The 19,654-nt window shown below is 40.9% G+C and overlaps 1 protein-coding gene across 6 annotated transcripts in view; it reads right to left on the reverse strand.

The window, feature by feature from the left end:
* Positions 1–19,654, reverse strand: part of iqch (IQ motif containing H) — a 95,739-nt gene that overhangs the window by 59,197 nt on the left and 16,888 nt on the right. For all 6 annotated transcript variants that reach the window (XM_008120425.3, XM_062963089.1, XM_016997319.2 and 3 more), the window contains 5 exons: positions 12,639–12,759; positions 11,766–11,894; positions 10,726–10,931; positions 8,541–9,092; positions 6,305–6,371 (listed from right to left, as the gene is read on the reverse strand). In XM_008120425.3, coding sequence (XP_008118632.2) covers positions 6,305–6,371; positions 8,541–9,092; positions 10,726–10,931; positions 11,766–11,894; positions 12,639–12,759 — 1,075 coding nt within the window. The remainder of the gene's footprint in view (positions 1–6,304; positions 6,372–8,540; positions 9,093–10,725; positions 10,932–11,765; positions 11,895–12,638; positions 12,760–19,654) is intronic.

A 19,654-nucleotide genomic window follows, 5' to 3' on the forward strand; every position in this document is an offset into this window, starting at 1 on the left:
TTGCTGAGGAGAGAAGCGGGTGCCTGCTGCTCTCTTCAGCAAAGCGCCCAGGAAGGTTTTCCTTCTTGCCAGGAAGATGTTCCTGGGCGCTTTGCTGAGGAGAGAAGCGCGGAACGCCTTCCTGGCGAGGCCTTCCTTCTGGAGCCAGGATTTGCCTGAACAACAAGATGGCCCCACAGGCAATTTCTTGAAAACACCAGCAAAGTTAAAGACCTTGTAGTACTACAGTTGCTGATTCCATCACATCGAGCCATGGTGGTTCACGTGGTGCCAAACTGCATTAATTAATTCTGCAGCGGAGATGCGCCCTGATTGTATCACTTGGGTCCAAACTGTTTGCCGAGAGCAACCGAGTCAAGACAGGACCCCTCTTTGGCCCCCGTGGGGAAGCCAGGCTTTGTTCTCTTTGGGTCCCGTCTTGGGAGAAAGGAAGGCAGGGCCATAAAACGAGCAAGCGAGCACCGCATTGAGAGACCCATCTGTCCGCGGGAAGGATTGGCAGCCCCGGCGCCCGGCTGAGCTCCGTGTGTCGAAGGACCCCCGTCGAGCCAGCGGAGAGAAGCTGAGCAACCGCCAGAGACCGCATTCCTCTTCGCCGGCTGACGGAGGATTAAGATGGGGGTTAAACGACTGCCATTGGGGGAAAGGGGGCGGCTTCCAAAAACACCACGCATGATTTGCAGGCGCCACTGTGCCGTGAGTTGCAGAGCCAAACTGTTCAATTGAGTACAAAGTGAATGCTATTAGAGCTTTTTTATGTCAAGGATCAGGGACCAAAGCACCTTCCTGTTATTGCTGAAAACAAGGGTTGGATTTTTTTAAAAATTAATTCAAGAAATTGGGCCGATGATAGGAGAGCCTCATGCCAATACTGCATTTCACTAATGTGACTCTGTATATATAGTCCGGGATAAAAACAGAAAACTTCTCAATGGCTACCATAGGGAACGGAGGCAATCCGGTTGGTCTATATTAAGCACAAAGGTGGAGATTGCATACTAGTTGTGATGAGAGAAAAGGTTTCCTTATATAAAAGCAAAATAAAGTGAAGGGATTATTAGTTTCATACAATAAAAACATTGCAAAAATAGTAAGTATAACAAGGTATTTTCACATTTTTCGTACAGTCTGAAATAAAAGGCTTAGCTTCTGATATATATATATGCGTGTGTGTGTATATACCATATATACTCAAGTATAAGCCAAGTTTTTCAGCCCTTTCTTAGTACTGAAAAAGCCCCGCGCAGCTTATACTCGGGTGAGGGTCCTGGTTGGGTATATTCTGGTCATTTTATACTCGGGTATATATGGTACATTTATTATTTTTCTCTATTTTTATTGGTATTATTACACTTATTATTTTACTCTATTAATTATTATTATTGCATTTATTATTTTACTTTATTATTACTGCTACTATTACATTTATTTTACTCTATTTTTATTATTATTAATACATTTATTATTCTACTCTATTATTATTAAAAGGATACATAAGCACATTTACATTGAAGAAGATGAGAATAATGATTTGATCAGAGTTGGACAGTCTTATCTTAAATTTGAGCTTTATGTAAACATTCAAAAACATTTAACCTACCGATGACTCAATTAATGTAATTTTATTGGTATCTATTTTTATTTCTGAAATTTACCATTCTTGGCTTATACTGGAGTCAATGTTTTCCTAGTTTTTTGTGGTAAAATTAGGTGCCGGCTTATATTTGGGTCAGCATATACTCGAGTATATACGGTATATACATATATATATATATATATATATATATATATATTCTGTATACAAGAGCTGGAATGTCACACACACCCCATATATATATGTGTGTGTGTGTGTGTGTGTGTGTGTGTGTGTACCCCATATATGCTATATATGCACACACATGCTATATACATATACATATGCATATACATATATGCAGACATACACACTATATATATATATATATACACACACACATACACGTACACATACATACATATACATATACACACATTGTAACACACACTACCCCCATACATACTATATATGTACACATACATGTACACATACATATACACACACTATATCACACACTACCCCCATGCATACTAAATATACACACCTATACTTGTCATATATATGTATATATACACACACATACAACCCATATATATGTGTGTGTATACACACACACACATACATACATATATATGGGCGAGGGAATGCCATATGAATAGCATTCCAGCTCCTTTATGTGAATACAAAACACGAATGTGAAAGTAACTGATCCTTTACTCAAATAACTGAACTATTAAATAGTGTTCTATTAATAAAATAATTAAAATATTGTTTTAAAACCAGTTATAATCATCCTTGTAAAGGGTGTACCTCCAACTGGGCAAATCCATTAAGGTTTGTGTCTTGATGCCCAGGAATTAAACATTCAAAAAGGACGCCGTGATCGAGGGAAGGCACCGTGTGGGCCTTCCATTTCTGGCCAGATTCTTTTCCAGTTTTTAAATTATACCAATTAATTACCCTCCCAGGCATGGAAGGAGAACAACATGCCTTGCTCACGTAAGTAGTAAAACAACAGATGTCCTTGTTTTGGGTATTTGTTCATTCTACGACTAAATGCCAACAAGATTACCTTCTAGCTGACTTTAAAACATTTGGAGCACAGCCCCAAAATACCAATTCAAGGTTACGTTTTCTGCTATTGTGCTAAAATTGTGGCCAATATTTTCTCCCCCTTAAGCTTTTGCTATCACACATACAGTAGAGTCTCACTTATCCAACATAAACGGGCTGGCAGAACGTTGGATAAGCGAATATGTTGGATAATTAGGAGGGATTAAGGAAAAACCTATTAAACATCAAATTACATTATGATTTTACAAATTAAGCACCAAAACATCATGTTATACAACAAATTTGACAGAAAAAGTAGTTCAATATGCAGTAATGTTATGTAGTAATTACTGTATTTACGAATTTAACACCAAAATATCACAATGTATTGAAAACATTGATTACAAAAATGTGTTGGATAATCCAGAAAGTTGGATAAGCGAGTGTTGGATAAGTGAGACTCTACTGTATATCTATATCTATATCCATCTATATCTATCTATCTATCTCTATATCTATATTTATATCTATCTATATATATAAAAGGGTAATGAAATTTCAGCCTAGGACAAAACAACAAAACTACACATCCCAGAAACACTAAACTTGGCAGCACAACCCCTCATCCATGCCTCTACGTTCATACAACAAAAAGAAAACAAAAATAAAGTCCTAATTAGAGGGAGAGGAATAATTGTTTTTATCCAATTGCTGCCAATTAGAAGGCTAAGCTCCGCCCACTTGGTCTCCTAGCAACCCACTCAGCCCAGGGGACAGGCAGAGTTAGGCCTCACTTAGGCCTCTTCCACACTGCCTATAAAATACAGATTATCTGGTTTTAACTGGATTATATGGCAGTGCAGACTCAAGGCCCTTCCACACAGCTATATAACCCATTTATAATCTTATATTATCTGCTTTGAACTGGATTATCTTGATTCCACACGGCCATATAATCCACTTCAGTGTGCATTTTATACAGCTGTGTAGAAGAGGCCTCATATAATCCAGTTCTAAGCAGATAATATAAGATTATAAATATACAGTAGCGTCTCACTTATCCAACATAAACAGGCCGGCACCTTGACCCTTGACCTTAACTACCACCAATTCCTCAATACTTTATTTCCCATACCACCAGACTTCGCCACAGCAACGCGTGGCTGGGCACAGCTAGTTATTATTATAAAGTTATTATGGAGTCAAAAGTTTTTTTCAGAAGCATCCAAGATCTTTTAAAATGGTCAACACTCCAAAGAAACTAGTTTCTACCCCTTTATTTATCACTTCCTCGGTTTATTTTTGTTCCCACAAAAAGGGAGGGGTGGATAATTCCTTTAGTACAGTCCTTGGGACATCTGCATAATTCCTAATGGTATTTGTGTATTTCGCTAGAGGTAAGAGAAAGTAAAAAGGCTATAGAGAATATTAATGCCTTTCACTTGCAGAAGGACTTTGTCTATTTTTACTATATTGAGGAATTAGAAAAAGGGGCTTCTAAAAGCATTGAGCAATATTGCTTTTCAAAGGTCTTTAACAAAATATGCATTTTGCTGCCATAAAATTTACCTAAGCGTGCCATGTGGTGCCAGGATAAGTGAAAATATGCATATGCTGTAATGGGGAAAAAATGGCCCCTGCCTCCCATGTACGTTTCACTCCTTTGAAATGAAAGCAACCACATTTAACAATATAACAACATAATAATATATAATACTAATATTATGCTATACTAATAATATAAAATATTGTATATACATATAATATTGATAATAATAATAATAATAATAATAATAATAATAATAATAATAATAACTTTATTTTTATACCCCACCTCCATTTCCCCGAGGAGACTCGGTGCGGTTTACATGGGGCCAAGCCCAGGTAGTTACAGTCGTTAAAAATTTAAAAAAAACATTATCAAATGAAGTACAATCATACATGTAAACATAGTAAACATAGTAAAATAACAATGATGTATAAACACGCAATTTAAAAACCTGAGCAAGATTCATAACAGTATATTATTATTATTATTATTATTATTATTATTATTATTATTATTATTATTATTATAATATTGTAATACATTTATAAAGTAATACAATATAATAAAAACAATACACTATTATAATTGTATATTATATATTTCATGTAATATTACTAATAATATTGCAATATAGTGGTATAGTACAGTATAGTAATATATGATGCTTATATTGTGCTATGCTAATAATATAATTTATTGTATATACATATAATATGGATAATATTATTATAATGTAATACAATATAATAATACACTATTATAATTGTATATTATATATTACATGTAATATTATTAATAATGTTGCAGTATAGTGGTATAGTACAGTACAGTAATATGTAATACTTATATTGTGCTATGCTAATAATATAATTTATTGCATATACATATAATATTGATAATATTATCATAATGCAATAAAATATAATAATACACTATTATAATTGTATATTATATATTACATGTAATATTACTAATAATGTTGCAGTATAGTGGTATAGTACAGTACAGTAATATATAATGCTTATATTGTGCTATGCTAATAATATAATATATTGTACATAATAATAATAATAATAATAATAATAATACACTACTATAATTGTATATTATATATTACATGTAGTATTACTAATAATAGTATAGTATCGTGGTATAGTTCAATATAGTGATATATAATACTAATACTGTGCTATGCTAATAATATAATTTATTATATGTACATATAACTTGTAAGCTGCCCTGAGTCCCCTTCGGGGTGAGAGAGGCGGGATTTAAATGTTGCTAATAAATAAATAATAATTTAATGAAATTAATGGGCTCGGACTCCATCGTATGCCATTGGAAGCGTCCTACAAAGGTGTGGGGTTTCAAGGCGGCAGAAACATCCCCGGCGAACCCACCGCTTGCCGAGCAAAATGCCTTCTAAGCCCCCCAATTCATACATGTAATTAAATAATTGCATTAGCAGCGCTAATTAACATGAAACTGCAGATTATTTAAGCGCAACACAAAAACCCCACTATTCAACTTCTTAATTATTCTTGTGCACACAGCATTTCCTTTTGCTCCGGCGCCCAAGGTGCAAATAAAGCATCCCATCTGCTCGTAATTAGAACTAAATAATTTCAGAGAATGCAGCTTATCATTTTGACTGCACATTTGATTAAAAACAGGGTGCAAACAACAACGTCCCCGGCCTTATTGGCGTAATAGCAACAAAGCAGCCGTCCCTATGTTTTCCTCCTGTCATTAAAGGAAACGCAAAACATTATCTGCTATTTTGCAGGGAGGGGGGAAAGGGGGAAGAGGCGGCGGCAACTTTTGAGTCCATTTCGTGGAGATGAAAGCGAATTACAGCAAATCACCTCTCCGCTCAAGAGCGGCCTCTCCGTAATGACTTTATTTGCTTAATCCCCAAATTAAACGGCGTTTCAAGCGAAGGCCCTGCGTTATTACTCTCATCATGTCGACAACATTTTCCTGCCGAGACCAATTTGAATAAAACAAGGGCCTTCCTTGAACTCAATCAAGGAGTCATAATGCGGTGGGTAATAGAGGTTGCTGAGAGATCCATATCCGCGCACACACACATGCGCCTGCACAGGCACAAAGCACCACCGCCGTACCTAATGATGGGACGTGGATAATGGTCCTCCTCGAGGTCCTGATGCGACTCCAGTTGGCGGCCAGATGCTGGAAAGCGAGAGAAGGCATTGATCAGTGACAAGGGAGGAAACGAGGAGGAGGAGGAGGAGGCCCAGGCAAACTTCGTCCCACCACCACCACCACCACCACCACCCAATGCTCCCTTCTCCCACTGTACAGTTAAGCCAGGCATAAATTATATTAATTGATTTAATCACATACTTAAAACATCTTCCCCAATTAATTTAATTAGATGGCTACATGAAGCTACTGGCAGGGGAAGATTAGAGGCTGATCACTTAATTAACAGAATATGAATGAAAAAAAAGAAGGAGGAGAGAAGGGGGAGAGAGAAGAAAGCAAACATAAATGAAATGGTGAGCACTAATTAAAAGCCTGTCTGCAAACTTAAGTACTTTCTGACAAAGTAGTGACTGCCAGAGAGGCAAGTGAGCGCTCTTTGCCTGCCACAAATCTAAGCCAGGTTCGGATCCCACCCGGGGAGAGCGCGGATGAGCTCCCTCTCTCAGCTCCAGCTTCCCATGCGGGGACATGAGAGAAGCCTCCCGCAAGGATGGCAAAATATCAAAACATCCAGGCAACGTCCCCTGGGCAACGTGCTTGCAGACAGCCAATTCTCTCACTCCAGAAGCAACTTTGTGCCAGTTCTATTGTCTTTTAGCGTATTGTTATTGCTTGTGGTTTATACTGTTTTAATTCTTTTAATTTGCCTTTGTTTGTATTGTTATATTGTGTGTTGAGGCCTTGGCCTTTGTAAGCCGCATCGAGTCCTTCAGGAGATGCTAGCGGGGTACAAATAAAGTTTAATAATAATAATAATAATAACTCCAGTTGCTCCTGACACACACACAAAAAACCCCACCTGCACTGGTTTCTTGCATGTTTTCGAACTGCTGGGTTGGCAGAAGCTGGGGCTAACAGCAGGGGCTCACCCCACTCCCCAGATTCGAACTGCTGACCTTTCAGTCAGCAAGTTCAGCAGCTCAGTGGTTTGACATACTGCGCCACCGGGGGGGGGGGGCTTTATTAATAGCTAGGGATGGGATAATCATGGGGAGGAAGCAGACCAGCAATGAGATGAACATGGTCTGTAGATAGACAGATAGGCCCGATCTATAGGCCCTATCCTATATAAAATATAGTTATTTCAATAAAGTCCATTGTAACTCTTAAAGCGTGACTCTACTCCTATCCTCAAGAAGCTTCTGATCTGCTAAAATTGCTGATGCTGCTCCTTTTTGAAATTACCTTTTATTACCAAAATTGGGGGACCAGCTGGCGAGCCTGTTTGGCTGCCTTTGGCCACAGAATCCGAGGTGCCTTCAGCAAAGGCCATGTTGGCCCCAACACAAAAGGCTTTGCCCTAAACTGTTGGCAGCCACAAACCTGTGGGAGAGCAACATGAAGTGCAGACAAGAGCGCAAAACAGCTATTCGTGGGACTACGGTCTCCGGAATTCCCAAGGCAACATCACCCCGTGAGGGGTCACAAAAGAAGCAGCCCAAAAAGCAATTTCCTCAATTTCTGGGCATGCAGATGCCACGTGGCTCATTTCCCAATCAATAGGTTGCTCTTTCCAACAGCAACACCACGCTGCTTGTGGAACATCTTGACCTCCTTCTCCCCGTCTAAACCCTTCTACCTTTTCTGTTGTGTCTTTCAGACTGTAAACCTGTCCCATGACTCAACTACGTAGTCTTTTCACTGAGAATAGTAACGGAAGCACCGGTTACGCATTTAAAATACTTGATATTTTTCCAGCGAAAGAAGACTCAACTGGAAACATACGGTGACAAGAAGTAGTAGAAGAGCTGCAAGGAATGTTCTGGATGAATGGATTTTAATCTTGGACATGCTTAAAATTTTATATAATGTGATTTTATTTTGTAATGGTATCTGTTTTATATGAATTGTTGTTTTGTAGATTGTTTTATATAAATTGTTGTTTTTACATTATTTTTAGGCATTGAATTTTTGCCTGTTTATTGTAAGCCGCTTTGAGTCCCTCGGAGAGAAAGGCAGAGTAAAAGTGATGTAAATAAATAAACAAACAAACAAATGTTCGCTGTTCGAAGTGGGAGAAGTTGGAAGCCACAAAAGGCGGAATGCTTAATGAAATGTGAAATTCATTTGGAGGAGTGTGTGGTTCGAGGGGAGGGGAGGAGCGCTGCCAGAACCGCAGGCCCCGTGGCGCACCTTGGCCCGGAGGTGGAAGTTCTCCAGGTGCCTCTGCCGCGCTTCCTTCAGGATCTTCCTGACGCGGCGCATGTGGATGTGGATAAGCCACGGGATGGCAATCACCCCCGTGGCCCACTGGTGCTGCCGGAACTGGATGTAGGCCTTCCGCAGCTTGTGACCCCTCCACGTGGCCTGGATCTTGGTGGCCGCCGCCTGACGCCCGTTTTGGCCCTTGTACCTCTGGCCGGGCCGGCCCAGGAGCTTCCTGATGGCCAAGGCATCCCTGATGACCGAGAGAAGGTCCTCCCGGGTCGGACGCTGGTTCAGCTCAAAGTCCGGGGCGATCTCCATCACTCTCCGTCCCCGGATGATGGCGTAGGGCACGGCGTAGTCCTTGAGGAGGTTGCCCACCTTTTCCAGGAAGGAGAGGATGCCTCCCCAGAACAGGCAGCAGTGCCGTTTGAGCCCCTGGAGGTCCGAAGAACTGTAGTCCAGGACCCCGTTGCGGACCTGGATGTCAAACTCCGACACGACTTTCTGGAAGGACTGGGCCAGCATCATCTCGGAGGCCTGAGGAAAAAGAGAGAAGGGAAATGGAAACCATCAAGCTGTGGCAAAAATGCTACCCAGTGATGGCCTTGGGTTTTAATTAACATGGACAACCCACGGCCCTTCTGATGATACAGGGCTACAGTTCCTATCATCTCATGGGTTCCAATATCACCCAGAGGCCAAGGATCCCCAGCCCGGATCAAGACCAAAGATTACACATTTTTATTAGGGATACATGAAATGAAAACAGAAAATAATGAGGACAAACTACTATTTTTATTAACAACAGCGGCAAGTATTTGTTATGCGAAACTATGAAAGAAAGAAGAAACCCCAGAAGAAGAGGATTGGCTGATGAAGGTGCTTGACATACGAAACATGGATAGACTGACCTTTTTATTACCAAAAGACAAAGGAGAACCAATTAAAAAAACAAACTGGAATAGAATAATAGAAGACCCAAAATGGATAGAGAAGAGAAGAAAGGAAAAATAGACAACAAAGGAGAAGAAAATAATAATATGATGAGAAGGAAAGACAACTTCAACAGAAAAGAAGGAAAGAGAAGAAATGGAGAAAAAGTCTAAGGAAAACTTAAAGAGAGAAAGAAAAGGTGAAACACCTCAAAGAAACTGCCATGAAGTCATTTTTAAAACCTATCTTATTATTCTTTTTCTTTTCCTTATTCTCTCTCTTCTTTTTCTTCTTTATTTTTTTTTCCTTTTCTACTCTCTTCTCCACACACATGTTCTCTTTTTCCCAATCTGGGATTTTTCTCCTTCTTTTTTAATATTCTGTTAAAACTAATAAAGATTATATATACACACGCACACGCACACACACATATAAAATTACACTATGTAACAAAATTGTCTGTTCCTCGTTTGAAAGTGTTATTCCTGTTTAGTTGTGCAGTCCTTACTTTGAAAGTAGTTTTTATACTCCAGAAACTTCATTGTTGCTGCCACAAACTATGGCCCCTTCTACACAGCTGTATAAAATCTCACATCATCTGCTCTGAACTGGGTTATATGGCAGTGTGGACTCAGATAACCCAGTTCAGAGCAGATGTTGTGGGTTATCTGCCTTGATATTCTGGGTTATATGGCTGTGTGGAAGGGCCCTCTGTTGAATGGTTGAGACTTGATGAGATGTTCATTGAAAAATTATGGTAAAATGTGTTGCAGGATGTCCTACAAAAACAACGTTTTTGAAGTATAATACACTTTTCCCATGTTTTATGATAGAACCAATTAGGAAATGACATTTATAACCCAGGAACAAAAACTGTGTTACATAGTGCTATCACGGGAAGCAATAAAGCAGTGGTTCTCAGTGGGTGTTTTGGCCTACAACTCCCAGAAGTCCCAGCCAGCTTACCAGATGTTAGGATTTCTGGGAATTGAAGGCCAAAACCCACAAGTTCAGAACCACTGCAATCAAGGGATAGAATTCCTTTGTTGCTCGTCTTCTTGGGAGGAGTTGCCGAAGTCAGAACGTGACATTTTCAGCTCTCTGTGGACCTTTCTTGTCTGCGTCAATGTCTGTGGTCTTGACATTTCCGAACTACAGGGTGGAATATCTTCCCAACAGTGAAAAACATTCTTTATCGCTAATGGGATGGAAATCCCGCTCCCTGTTGCTGACGTACCTTTGGCAGCAAGGCAGAAGAAGAGGCCGACTCCTGCTTTAGTGGGGACAGTCCCAGTCGCTCCCTGGACTTCTTGGAAGGAAGGAAGGAGATGCAGGACGGAGGGGGGGCGATGTTGCCCTTCTCTTTGCTATCTTTGCTTGCAAAACTGGAGGTGCGGGCCTCGTCTTCGGACGGGTAAGGTGCCCCTTCCGCCTTCTTACTGTCTGCATGGAAGGGACGAAAGGCATTGTTTATATTTTCTTATCCAAAAGTCAGTGCCGAAATAAATAATAATAATAATAATAATAACAAAACTTTATTTATACCCCGCCACCATCTCCCCAACGGGGACTCGGGGCGGCTTACATGGGGCCATGCCCAGAACAGTACAATATAGCAAAATATAAAAACAACATATCATAATACAATTAAACAATACAATAAATAATCATGTACAGTGCAACACAAAATAAACAAAAAAACAAAAAAAAAACAACAACAATATAACAGGGCGGGCCGCATGAGACACTTAGTTAAAACTTGGGGTGAGAAAAGGATAAGAATACAACCACGGGGAACAGGGACATAAGATAGAAAAACAATCTAGAGGATAGATGTTGGGGGGAGTAACAGAAGAAGTGTGTAATAGTTACTCTCTGAAAGCACATCGGAAAAGCCAAGTTTTTAAATCTTTCCTGAAGGCTAAAAGAGTGGGGGCTTGCCTGATTTCGATGGGCAGTGAGTTCCACAAACGGGGGGCCACAGCAGAAAAGGCCCTCTCCCTTGTTCCCACAAGGCGGGTCCCACCATCAGACCTTAGATCTTCAGTCGTGAAAGATAACTCTGGCCAAAGCCAGACCCGTTTGCTGACCTACTGTGTCACCCACATCAGTTATAGCTACGCAGAAGTACTGGGAGAGGAAAGAATGGTCTGCTGCCCTGTCTGTGGAGACTCAAGAGCATCACCACCCCTTCCAAGTTTTGGGACACAGGCAGGAGTGACCGAGCGATGCCTGTTTTGGAGGGGTCATCAGCAGCACATCTTGTTTCCTCCTTACCGGCACCCGTTCTTTGATGCTTTGTGTGAAATTCATGAAGAGGAACAGGCCTGGGAAGAACCGGAGGCTTCTCGAGTGTAATCCGGGCAGCACGTGGGATCAGGCCCCTTTCAACTAGACTCAGGATGCCTAGACAAAAAACAAAGCCCCGGAAACATTCAGTAAACTGGTTCAAAATACGGGGCCATAAGAACAAAGCAGTATCATATTCAGACATACCGTATATACTCGAAGATAAGCCGAGTTTTTCAGCCCTTATTTATGAGCTGAAAAAGCCTCCGTCGGCTTATAATCGGGTCAAGGTCAAGGCCAGCAAGGAGCCTGCAGACTATTGCTTGTAATATTTATTTATTTACAGCATTTATATTCCGCCCTTCTCACCCCGAAGGGGCTCAGGGGCTCAGCCCTGTCTCCGGCACTTGGGAAGAGGCCCCGCCCCTCCCCTGGCCCCGCCCCTGTGTCCTAATAGGTGCCATCACCGCCCCCCTGGATCACTCCAGCGCCCACCAGGGGGCGGTAGCGCCCACTTTGGGAACCACCGATCTAAGAGATCATGCCGTCTCCTGGGGGAAAGGCGGTCGCAAAGGTAGACGGGTCCCAAGCCGTTCAAGGACAGCAAAGGAATTTCTTTTCCTTATGGGTTCGCTCCCTCTTATCGTTCTGAGCCAGGAAACAGCTTGGAGGGAGGACTTAAAAGATTCCTAGAGAGCTTATGACTTTAAAAAAGAGAGAGAGAGAGAGAGAGAGAGAGCTTATGTCTTGTGAAGAATCGAATCCACAAACGTCCAACCTGAAAATGTGAAGGGCCTGCTGTCTATAAACCAGACCATACATGGTGAAATGAGGGACACTAAGCGGTTGAGCCCGACTGACCTTTCTCTGAATCCGTTTGGGAGACGGGCAGGAGGGAGGAGACCTTGTGCAAGTGGAAGGAGGCCGGGGCAACCGGGAGGCTGCTGACCGTGACCCCTTTGGCTACTTTCTGGGTCGGAGCCTGTGAAGAGAGGAGAAGAAAGCGCCTTCCTTGAGCTGTCAACGCTTTGCTCATGTGTGCAGCGGCTGTGTATCAGAAACAACATTTCTGCAACAAATTCATTAATGTTTAATTGCAAAAAAACAAAACAAAAACAAAACCTGTACAAGCTCAGGTTTTGCCACTTAGGAACATCCAGACAACATTGTTGATTGGCAGCAATTAAAGTAAATTAAAAGAGACTTAATTAAAATGCAATCAACGTTCTGTGCTGTCTGACCGTTATAAAACAAATAATCACACAGACACACAAACACAAGCTCTCCTATAAGAAGCCGGTGAGGTTTCAGTTGCTTATATAGTAGAGTCTCACTAAAGCTAAACAGGCCGGCAGAAGCTTGGATAAGCGAATATCTTGGACAATAAGGAGGGATTAAGGAAACGCCTATTAAACATCGAATTAGGTTATGATTTTACAAATTAAGCACCAAAACATCATGTTATGCAACAAATTTGACAGAAAAAGCAGTTCAATACGCAGTAATGTTATGTTGTAATTACTGTATTTACGAATTTAGCACCAAAATATCACGATATGTTGAAAACATTGACTACAAAAATGGCTTGGATAATCCAGAGGCTTGGATAAGCGAGGCTTGGATAAGTGAGACTCTACTGTACTTTTAAAATGTATGGTTGATATTTATGAAACAACTACTGTAGCATATATTGATGAAGGCATAATGAAAATATATAATACTTGCATTGGAAAATATATACTGAATGTAATCATATTACAATTGTTGTTGTTTGCATTCTCTATTTTGATGTACTTATTGTTGTGTTTGGATTTGTTTTTAACATTGTACTTCTATATTGTTCGGGCATGGTCCTGTTGTAAGCCGCCCTGAGTCCCTTAGGGTAGATGGGGAGGGATATAAGAATAAAGTATTATTATTATTATTATATTATTATAACTGGCAGGCAAACCCTAAGGCATTTTTTTCTGGCTACGGCCCTAAGACCCGCTAAAATTGTGTTTTTTTTATTGTACTATCCAGAGATGATCAGTTCTGCCCTTCAACTGAATACTTTTATTTTAAGGTACCTCTGGTAGCTTTTGTGACTTAGAAAAGCCAGTCCTCTGGCAAAGTGTGGCTCTGCCACATCAAACAGCTGAAGCATAGGATGCTCATTCCCCACTTCATGTCAGACATGTAAAAGCGGCAAAACCTGAGTTTGGGTTGTCAATTTACACCTCAGTTTTAGCACAGAAAGAAAAGAAGGAAAGAAAAAAGAGGGGGAGACATGCAGGTGTGAGGCTTGACCATCAAAAGCTGTCCAATTATCTCCCATAAACAGAATACCTTTCATCAGAACTGAAGCAAAGGCCAATGTAAAGAACTGTCAGAAGAAAAGAAAAAAAGCAAGGCAGATAGCTAGATAGGAAAAGGAGTCTGACACACCATAAAAAAGCAGGAGGAGGCTTTGCGTATATAACACAACTAGCTTTGCCCGGCCACGCGTTGCTGTGGCTTATGGGAATCCTTTGTTGGCCAGGTGGAATAGCAGTGAATAGCCTTGCAGTCTCAAAGCCTGGCCGTTTTCTGGAGTAGCTGGAGCTTTTTGTTGTATGAACGTAGAGGCATGGATGAGGGGTTGTGCTGCCAAGTTTAGTGTTTCTGGGATGTGTAGTTTTGTTGTTTTGTCCTAGGCCGAAATTTCATTACCCTTTTATATATATAGATATAACTTCATAATCAATGTAAATAGATTGATTGGCAAAGTCGCTCATGTTTGCGGCATTTCAAAGGCTTAAAGAAATCTGTTTTTCCTTATTTTTTCTACCATTTATGTTTGGTTTTTTTTTAGAAAATAAGTGACACAATCACTTTGTGACGCAATCACAGAAAAGGAAAACACAAATATTATGATGATGATGATGATAGCTAAAGTCTGACACAGACAGATGGTATGAATGTGTCACTCCTGCTAGAGCAATGGTTCTCAACCTTCCTAATGCCGCGACCCCTTCATACAATCCCTCATGTTGTGGTGACCCCCAACCATCACATTATTTTTGCTGCTCCTTCATCAATGTCATTTTGCTATTGCTATGAATCGTAATGTAAATACATCTGAAATGCAGGATGTGTTTTCATTCACTGAACCAAATTTGGCACAAATACTTGATATGTTCAAATTTGAATACTGGTGGGGTTTGGGGGGGATTGGTTTTGTCATTTGGGAGTTGTCGTTGCTGGGATTTATAGTTCACCTACAATCAAATCAATTCTGAACTCCACCAATGACGGAATTGAACTCCCATGACCAACAGGAAATACTGGAAGGGTTTGGTGGGCACTGACCTTGAATTTGGGAGTTGTAGTTCACCTACATCCAGAGAGCACTGTGGACTCAAACAAGGATGGATCTGGTCCAAACCTGGCACAAATACTCAATATTCCCAAATGTGAACACTGATGGAGTTTGGGGATAATAGACCTTGACATTTGGGATTTATAGTTCACTTACAATCAAAGACACCTTGAACCCCACCATCAATCGAATTGGGCCAAACTTTCCACACAGAACCCACATGACCAACAGAAAATTCTTGTATTTGATGACCCCTCTGATCCCCCCTCGTGACCCCCCCCAGGGGTCTCGACCCCCAGGTTGAGAAACGCTGTGATAGAGGAATCTTCTTAGCAAGAAAATGAGGCAGAGCACAGAAAGACCATAAAGAGATAACACCTCAACTTGCTTGAATGTTCTGAAGCATTGATGCCGAGACTCAAATATTACTGAATTTATTTAAAACAGTGCAACGAAAGCAGCGTTCCATGGGCCGCTGTGGTCCATGAGCCATTGGCTGTCGTTCGGAAGCAAATTTCCAAATTAACTACAGCCAGTGGAAACAAACACAGTGCTAATCCCCGCAGGTCTTTCACATCCAAAAAGCACTGCCTTACGAGACAGCAATTAAATGTTTTCAAGCATTAGGATTTTAATATAGCAGAATTTTTTTTTAAAAAAACTTTTTTATTACTAGGTTTTAATTCACGCACTTTGTTCGAACGCAAGTTTGTTCTAACGCAAGTTATGCGCTGCCTTGGGTCCCATTGGGAAGAAAGGCAGGATATAAGTTAATTAAATACATAAACAAAGAAAGAAAGAAAGAAAGAAAGAAAGAAAGAAAGAAAGAAAGAAAGAAAGAAAGAAAGAAAAGAGAGAATTGAGAACATCACCTTATGAATGCCACTTTCCAAAGAGTGGCATTTGAAGGTGCACCAAGCACTAGCTATATATCTTAGAAACATAGAGGACATCCAGTCCAACCTCCTACCATACAGAAAATGCACTCCCAACAGATGGCCATCCAGCCTCGGTGAAGAGATTTTTATAATAATAATAACAATAATTATTATTATTATTATTATTATTATTATTTTATTTTTATACCCTGTCCCATCTCCCCAAGGGGACTCAGGGTGGCTTACATGGAACCAAGCCCAGGCAAAAACAGACAATATAAAACACAACAATAAAACAAATCAATCAACAATAAAGCAAGTAATAAACAAATATGCTTGATAAAATCCTGGGTTGGCTTCTAAAAAGAACTGGGCCATAAAAGTGCTAGTACTGTTAGATTTTTGTGGCCATTGTTTCAGAGGTAAGGCTAGGCTAACGCAGTCTTAGATTCTCTTTCAACATCACACATCATACTCAACCCCTGGAACGATTCCATCCGCGTTGCCTCCAAAAAATCCTGCAAATCTCTTGGGAAGAAGACAGGCGGACAAAAGCAAAGACCACTAGCATAGAAGAGATGCTCCTCCGCCATCAACTCCGCTGGACCGGCCACGTTGCCCAAATGCCCAAAGATCACCGTCTCCCAAAGCAGTTACTCTACTCTCAACTCAAGAATGGAAAACATAATGTTGGTGGACAGGAAAACAGACCGAAAGATGGGCTTAAAGCTAACCTTAAAAATTGTGACATAGACACCAAGAGAAAATTGGGACGCCCTTGAGCGCTCTAACTGGGGGTCAGCTGTGACCAGCAGTGCTGTGGAATTTGAAGAGGCACGAATGGAGGGCCAAAGGGAGAAATATGCCAAGAGGAAGAAGGCGCGTCAAGCCAACCCTGACTGGGACCACCTTCCATCTGGAAACCAATGTCCTCATTGCGGAAGAACATGTGGGTCAAGGACAGGGCTCCACAGTCACCTATGTATCCACCACCAAGACACTACACTTGGAAGGCCATCATACTCAGACTAAGTCTGAGTCACCCAAGTCTACTACAAAATAGATAAACTGAAGTTATTTTATAATATAGATGCAGCCCATGTTGGAAGAGACTGTTGCACCTCAGGTTAGCTTCACCTTGCTAAATACACCAGGCTGTACACCGATTGAAGTCTTTTGTAGTTTATTAGGAAATAGGAAAATAATAGATCTTAAAAAGCAAAAGTAAAGTTCCAAAAGATTGTTGCAAAACAAGCTATAAAGAATAATCCAAGAAAACATTAGGCATAAAACAAGGTTCCATTAATGCATGACAAAGTCCCATGAACATGGATACACCAAGGCTGCAAGATAATCTAGGAAAGCAAGAGCTGGCTTCTTGACTCAAACGAGAAGTTGCTTTGACAAAGATTTCTCTCTCAGCAGACTCTTTTAATACCCTTTGCCTGAACGCATTTCTTTGGCCTCTGACCTTCCTCTTGTTTGCTATTCTAGCACTCCTGTGAATCCTGAATTCCAAACGGCCAGCTCGATCCAAAGATTCTGTTTCGTCAAGGCCAGACAGCTCGTTAGCGTTAGTGTCTATCTGCATACTATCAGACTGGGAGCTGTCCTCCCTTTGCACCTGGCTAGCTTCAGTATCATCAACACCATTCCCTGCCGTGGGAAAGCCTCCCTGCTCCTCATCTGCCACAGCAGGAACACTCTGAACCTGAATCCCATAATCCCCATCAGAGTCACTCTGAGGCTCTAGCTGAGTCACAACAGAGACCCTAACTGCTATGGCTTAACGCTATGGACTCAATGGAGTTTTTAAAGATCTTTAGTCTCCTATGCCAAATAGTACTTGCCAAACAACAATATCCATAATCCCCAGCTTGAGCCTGGGTGGCTAAACTGTATTAATTCCACTGTACAGCTGCACCAGCCAAGTTTGGTGGGAACCAGAGGATAAAATATACATTGCCAAGCTCACAAGATTCTTCTGGGAGGAAAAAACAAAACAACAACAACCCAAGTGAATGACTCCTTCCCACACAACGAATGTGACATGTCTTAATTTCACGAAAACATTCTGGGTAGAGAGAAACATTACATCAGAACACAATTTTCAAAGGTTAGAAACAGAGATCTTAATTTAGGCTGCCGGCAAACATTTACTCTGCATAATACGCCCGGAACGTGCTGCCAAAGTATTTTTCTCCTTATCTCAAGCAATTTGGTGTATAATTAACTTGAGGCATGAGACAAAACCATTCTATTAGTCTTTCTGAAGCGCATTCCTCTCGTGGATAAAAACGTCCTGCTCAATGCGATTATTTTTTTCTGCACTTCAATTTAAGCCAAGCACTTCTTTTAAAAAAATCTGTTTTGTTTGTTGCTTTCTTTTTCTTTTGTTATAAACAAAACAGTGTTGAGGTAAAACAGAACTTTAAAAGAGGCATCCACCAATATTCCAGAAACATGAATGAGGGTCTGAGTTTGTGGCCTGGGTTCTCCTTCCGGGGCTTTGTCTTCGCCTTGGACCCATTTCCATGGCGGGCACAAGCCGAACATTTGGCTCTAGATTTATAGCTGTTTCAGTTGCTGCTCTTTAGCGACACTGATAAATGAGTCGGGTAATGATTTCGCATCATCAGTGGCCCATGTAAACAATTCTGTAACACTATGGACACACAGATAATATATGGACCGTGCAGAAACAACAAATGCTTCTCACCCGCGATGGAACCCAGAGTTCAAGTATCCAGTAGGGTCCAAGAAGAGGAAAAAATATTTTATGTTGTTACTACCTATGGAAATCCTTTTAATGGCAGATATTTGGATTGGATGCACTGGACATAAAGGAAGGGAAACGGCATCTAAACATACATTGGCCCCTCTGTATCTGCTGGGGTTTGGTTCCAGGACATCCAAAAGTGGCAAAATCAAGCTTGGCTTTTTCAAACATTTTAAAGTTGTAGATGGTTGGATCCGTAGATGCAGAATCCGTGGATATGGAGGGCTTCTGTAGATGACAACTAAAGTTGTAACCAAGAATACTTGCCATTTCTGTCTGCTCCTCTTGAACATCTAGCCATTAGTAGTTCACTCTTGCTCCTTCTACACTGCCATATAAAATCCTTCTACACTGCCATATAAAATTGAACTAGATTATGTAGTAGTGTAGACTCATATACGGAGCCTCCAATGGCTCAGTGCATTAAAGCGCTGAGCTGCTGAACTTGCAGACTGAAAGGTCCCAGGTTCAAATCCAGGAAGCAGAGTGAGTGCCCGCTGTTAGCTCCAGCTTCTGCCAACCTAGCAGTTCGAAAACATGCCAATGGGAGTAGATCAATAGGTACTGCTCCGGCGGTAAGGTAATGGCGTTCCATGCAGTCATGCCAGTGGCCACATGGCCTTGGAGGTGTCTACGGACAACGCTGGCTCTTCGGCTTAGAAATGGAGATGAGCATCAACCCCCAGTTAGACACGACTGGACTTAATGTCCGGGGAAAAACTTTACCATTTACTTTAACTACAGGTAGAGTCTCACTTATCCAACATTCGCTTATCCAACATTCTGGATTATCCAATGCATTTTTGTAGTCAATGTTTTCAATATATCGTGATATTTTGGTGCTAAATTCATAAATACAGTCATTACTACGTAGCATTAC

The sequence above is a fragment of the Anolis carolinensis genome, unplaced genomic scaffold (assembly GCF_035594765.1).
Source record: "Anolis carolinensis isolate JA03-04 unplaced genomic scaffold, rAnoCar3.1.pri scaffold_11, whole genome shotgun sequence".
Lineage (NCBI taxonomy): Eukaryota > Metazoa > Chordata > Lepidosauria > Squamata > Dactyloidae > Anolis > Anolis carolinensis.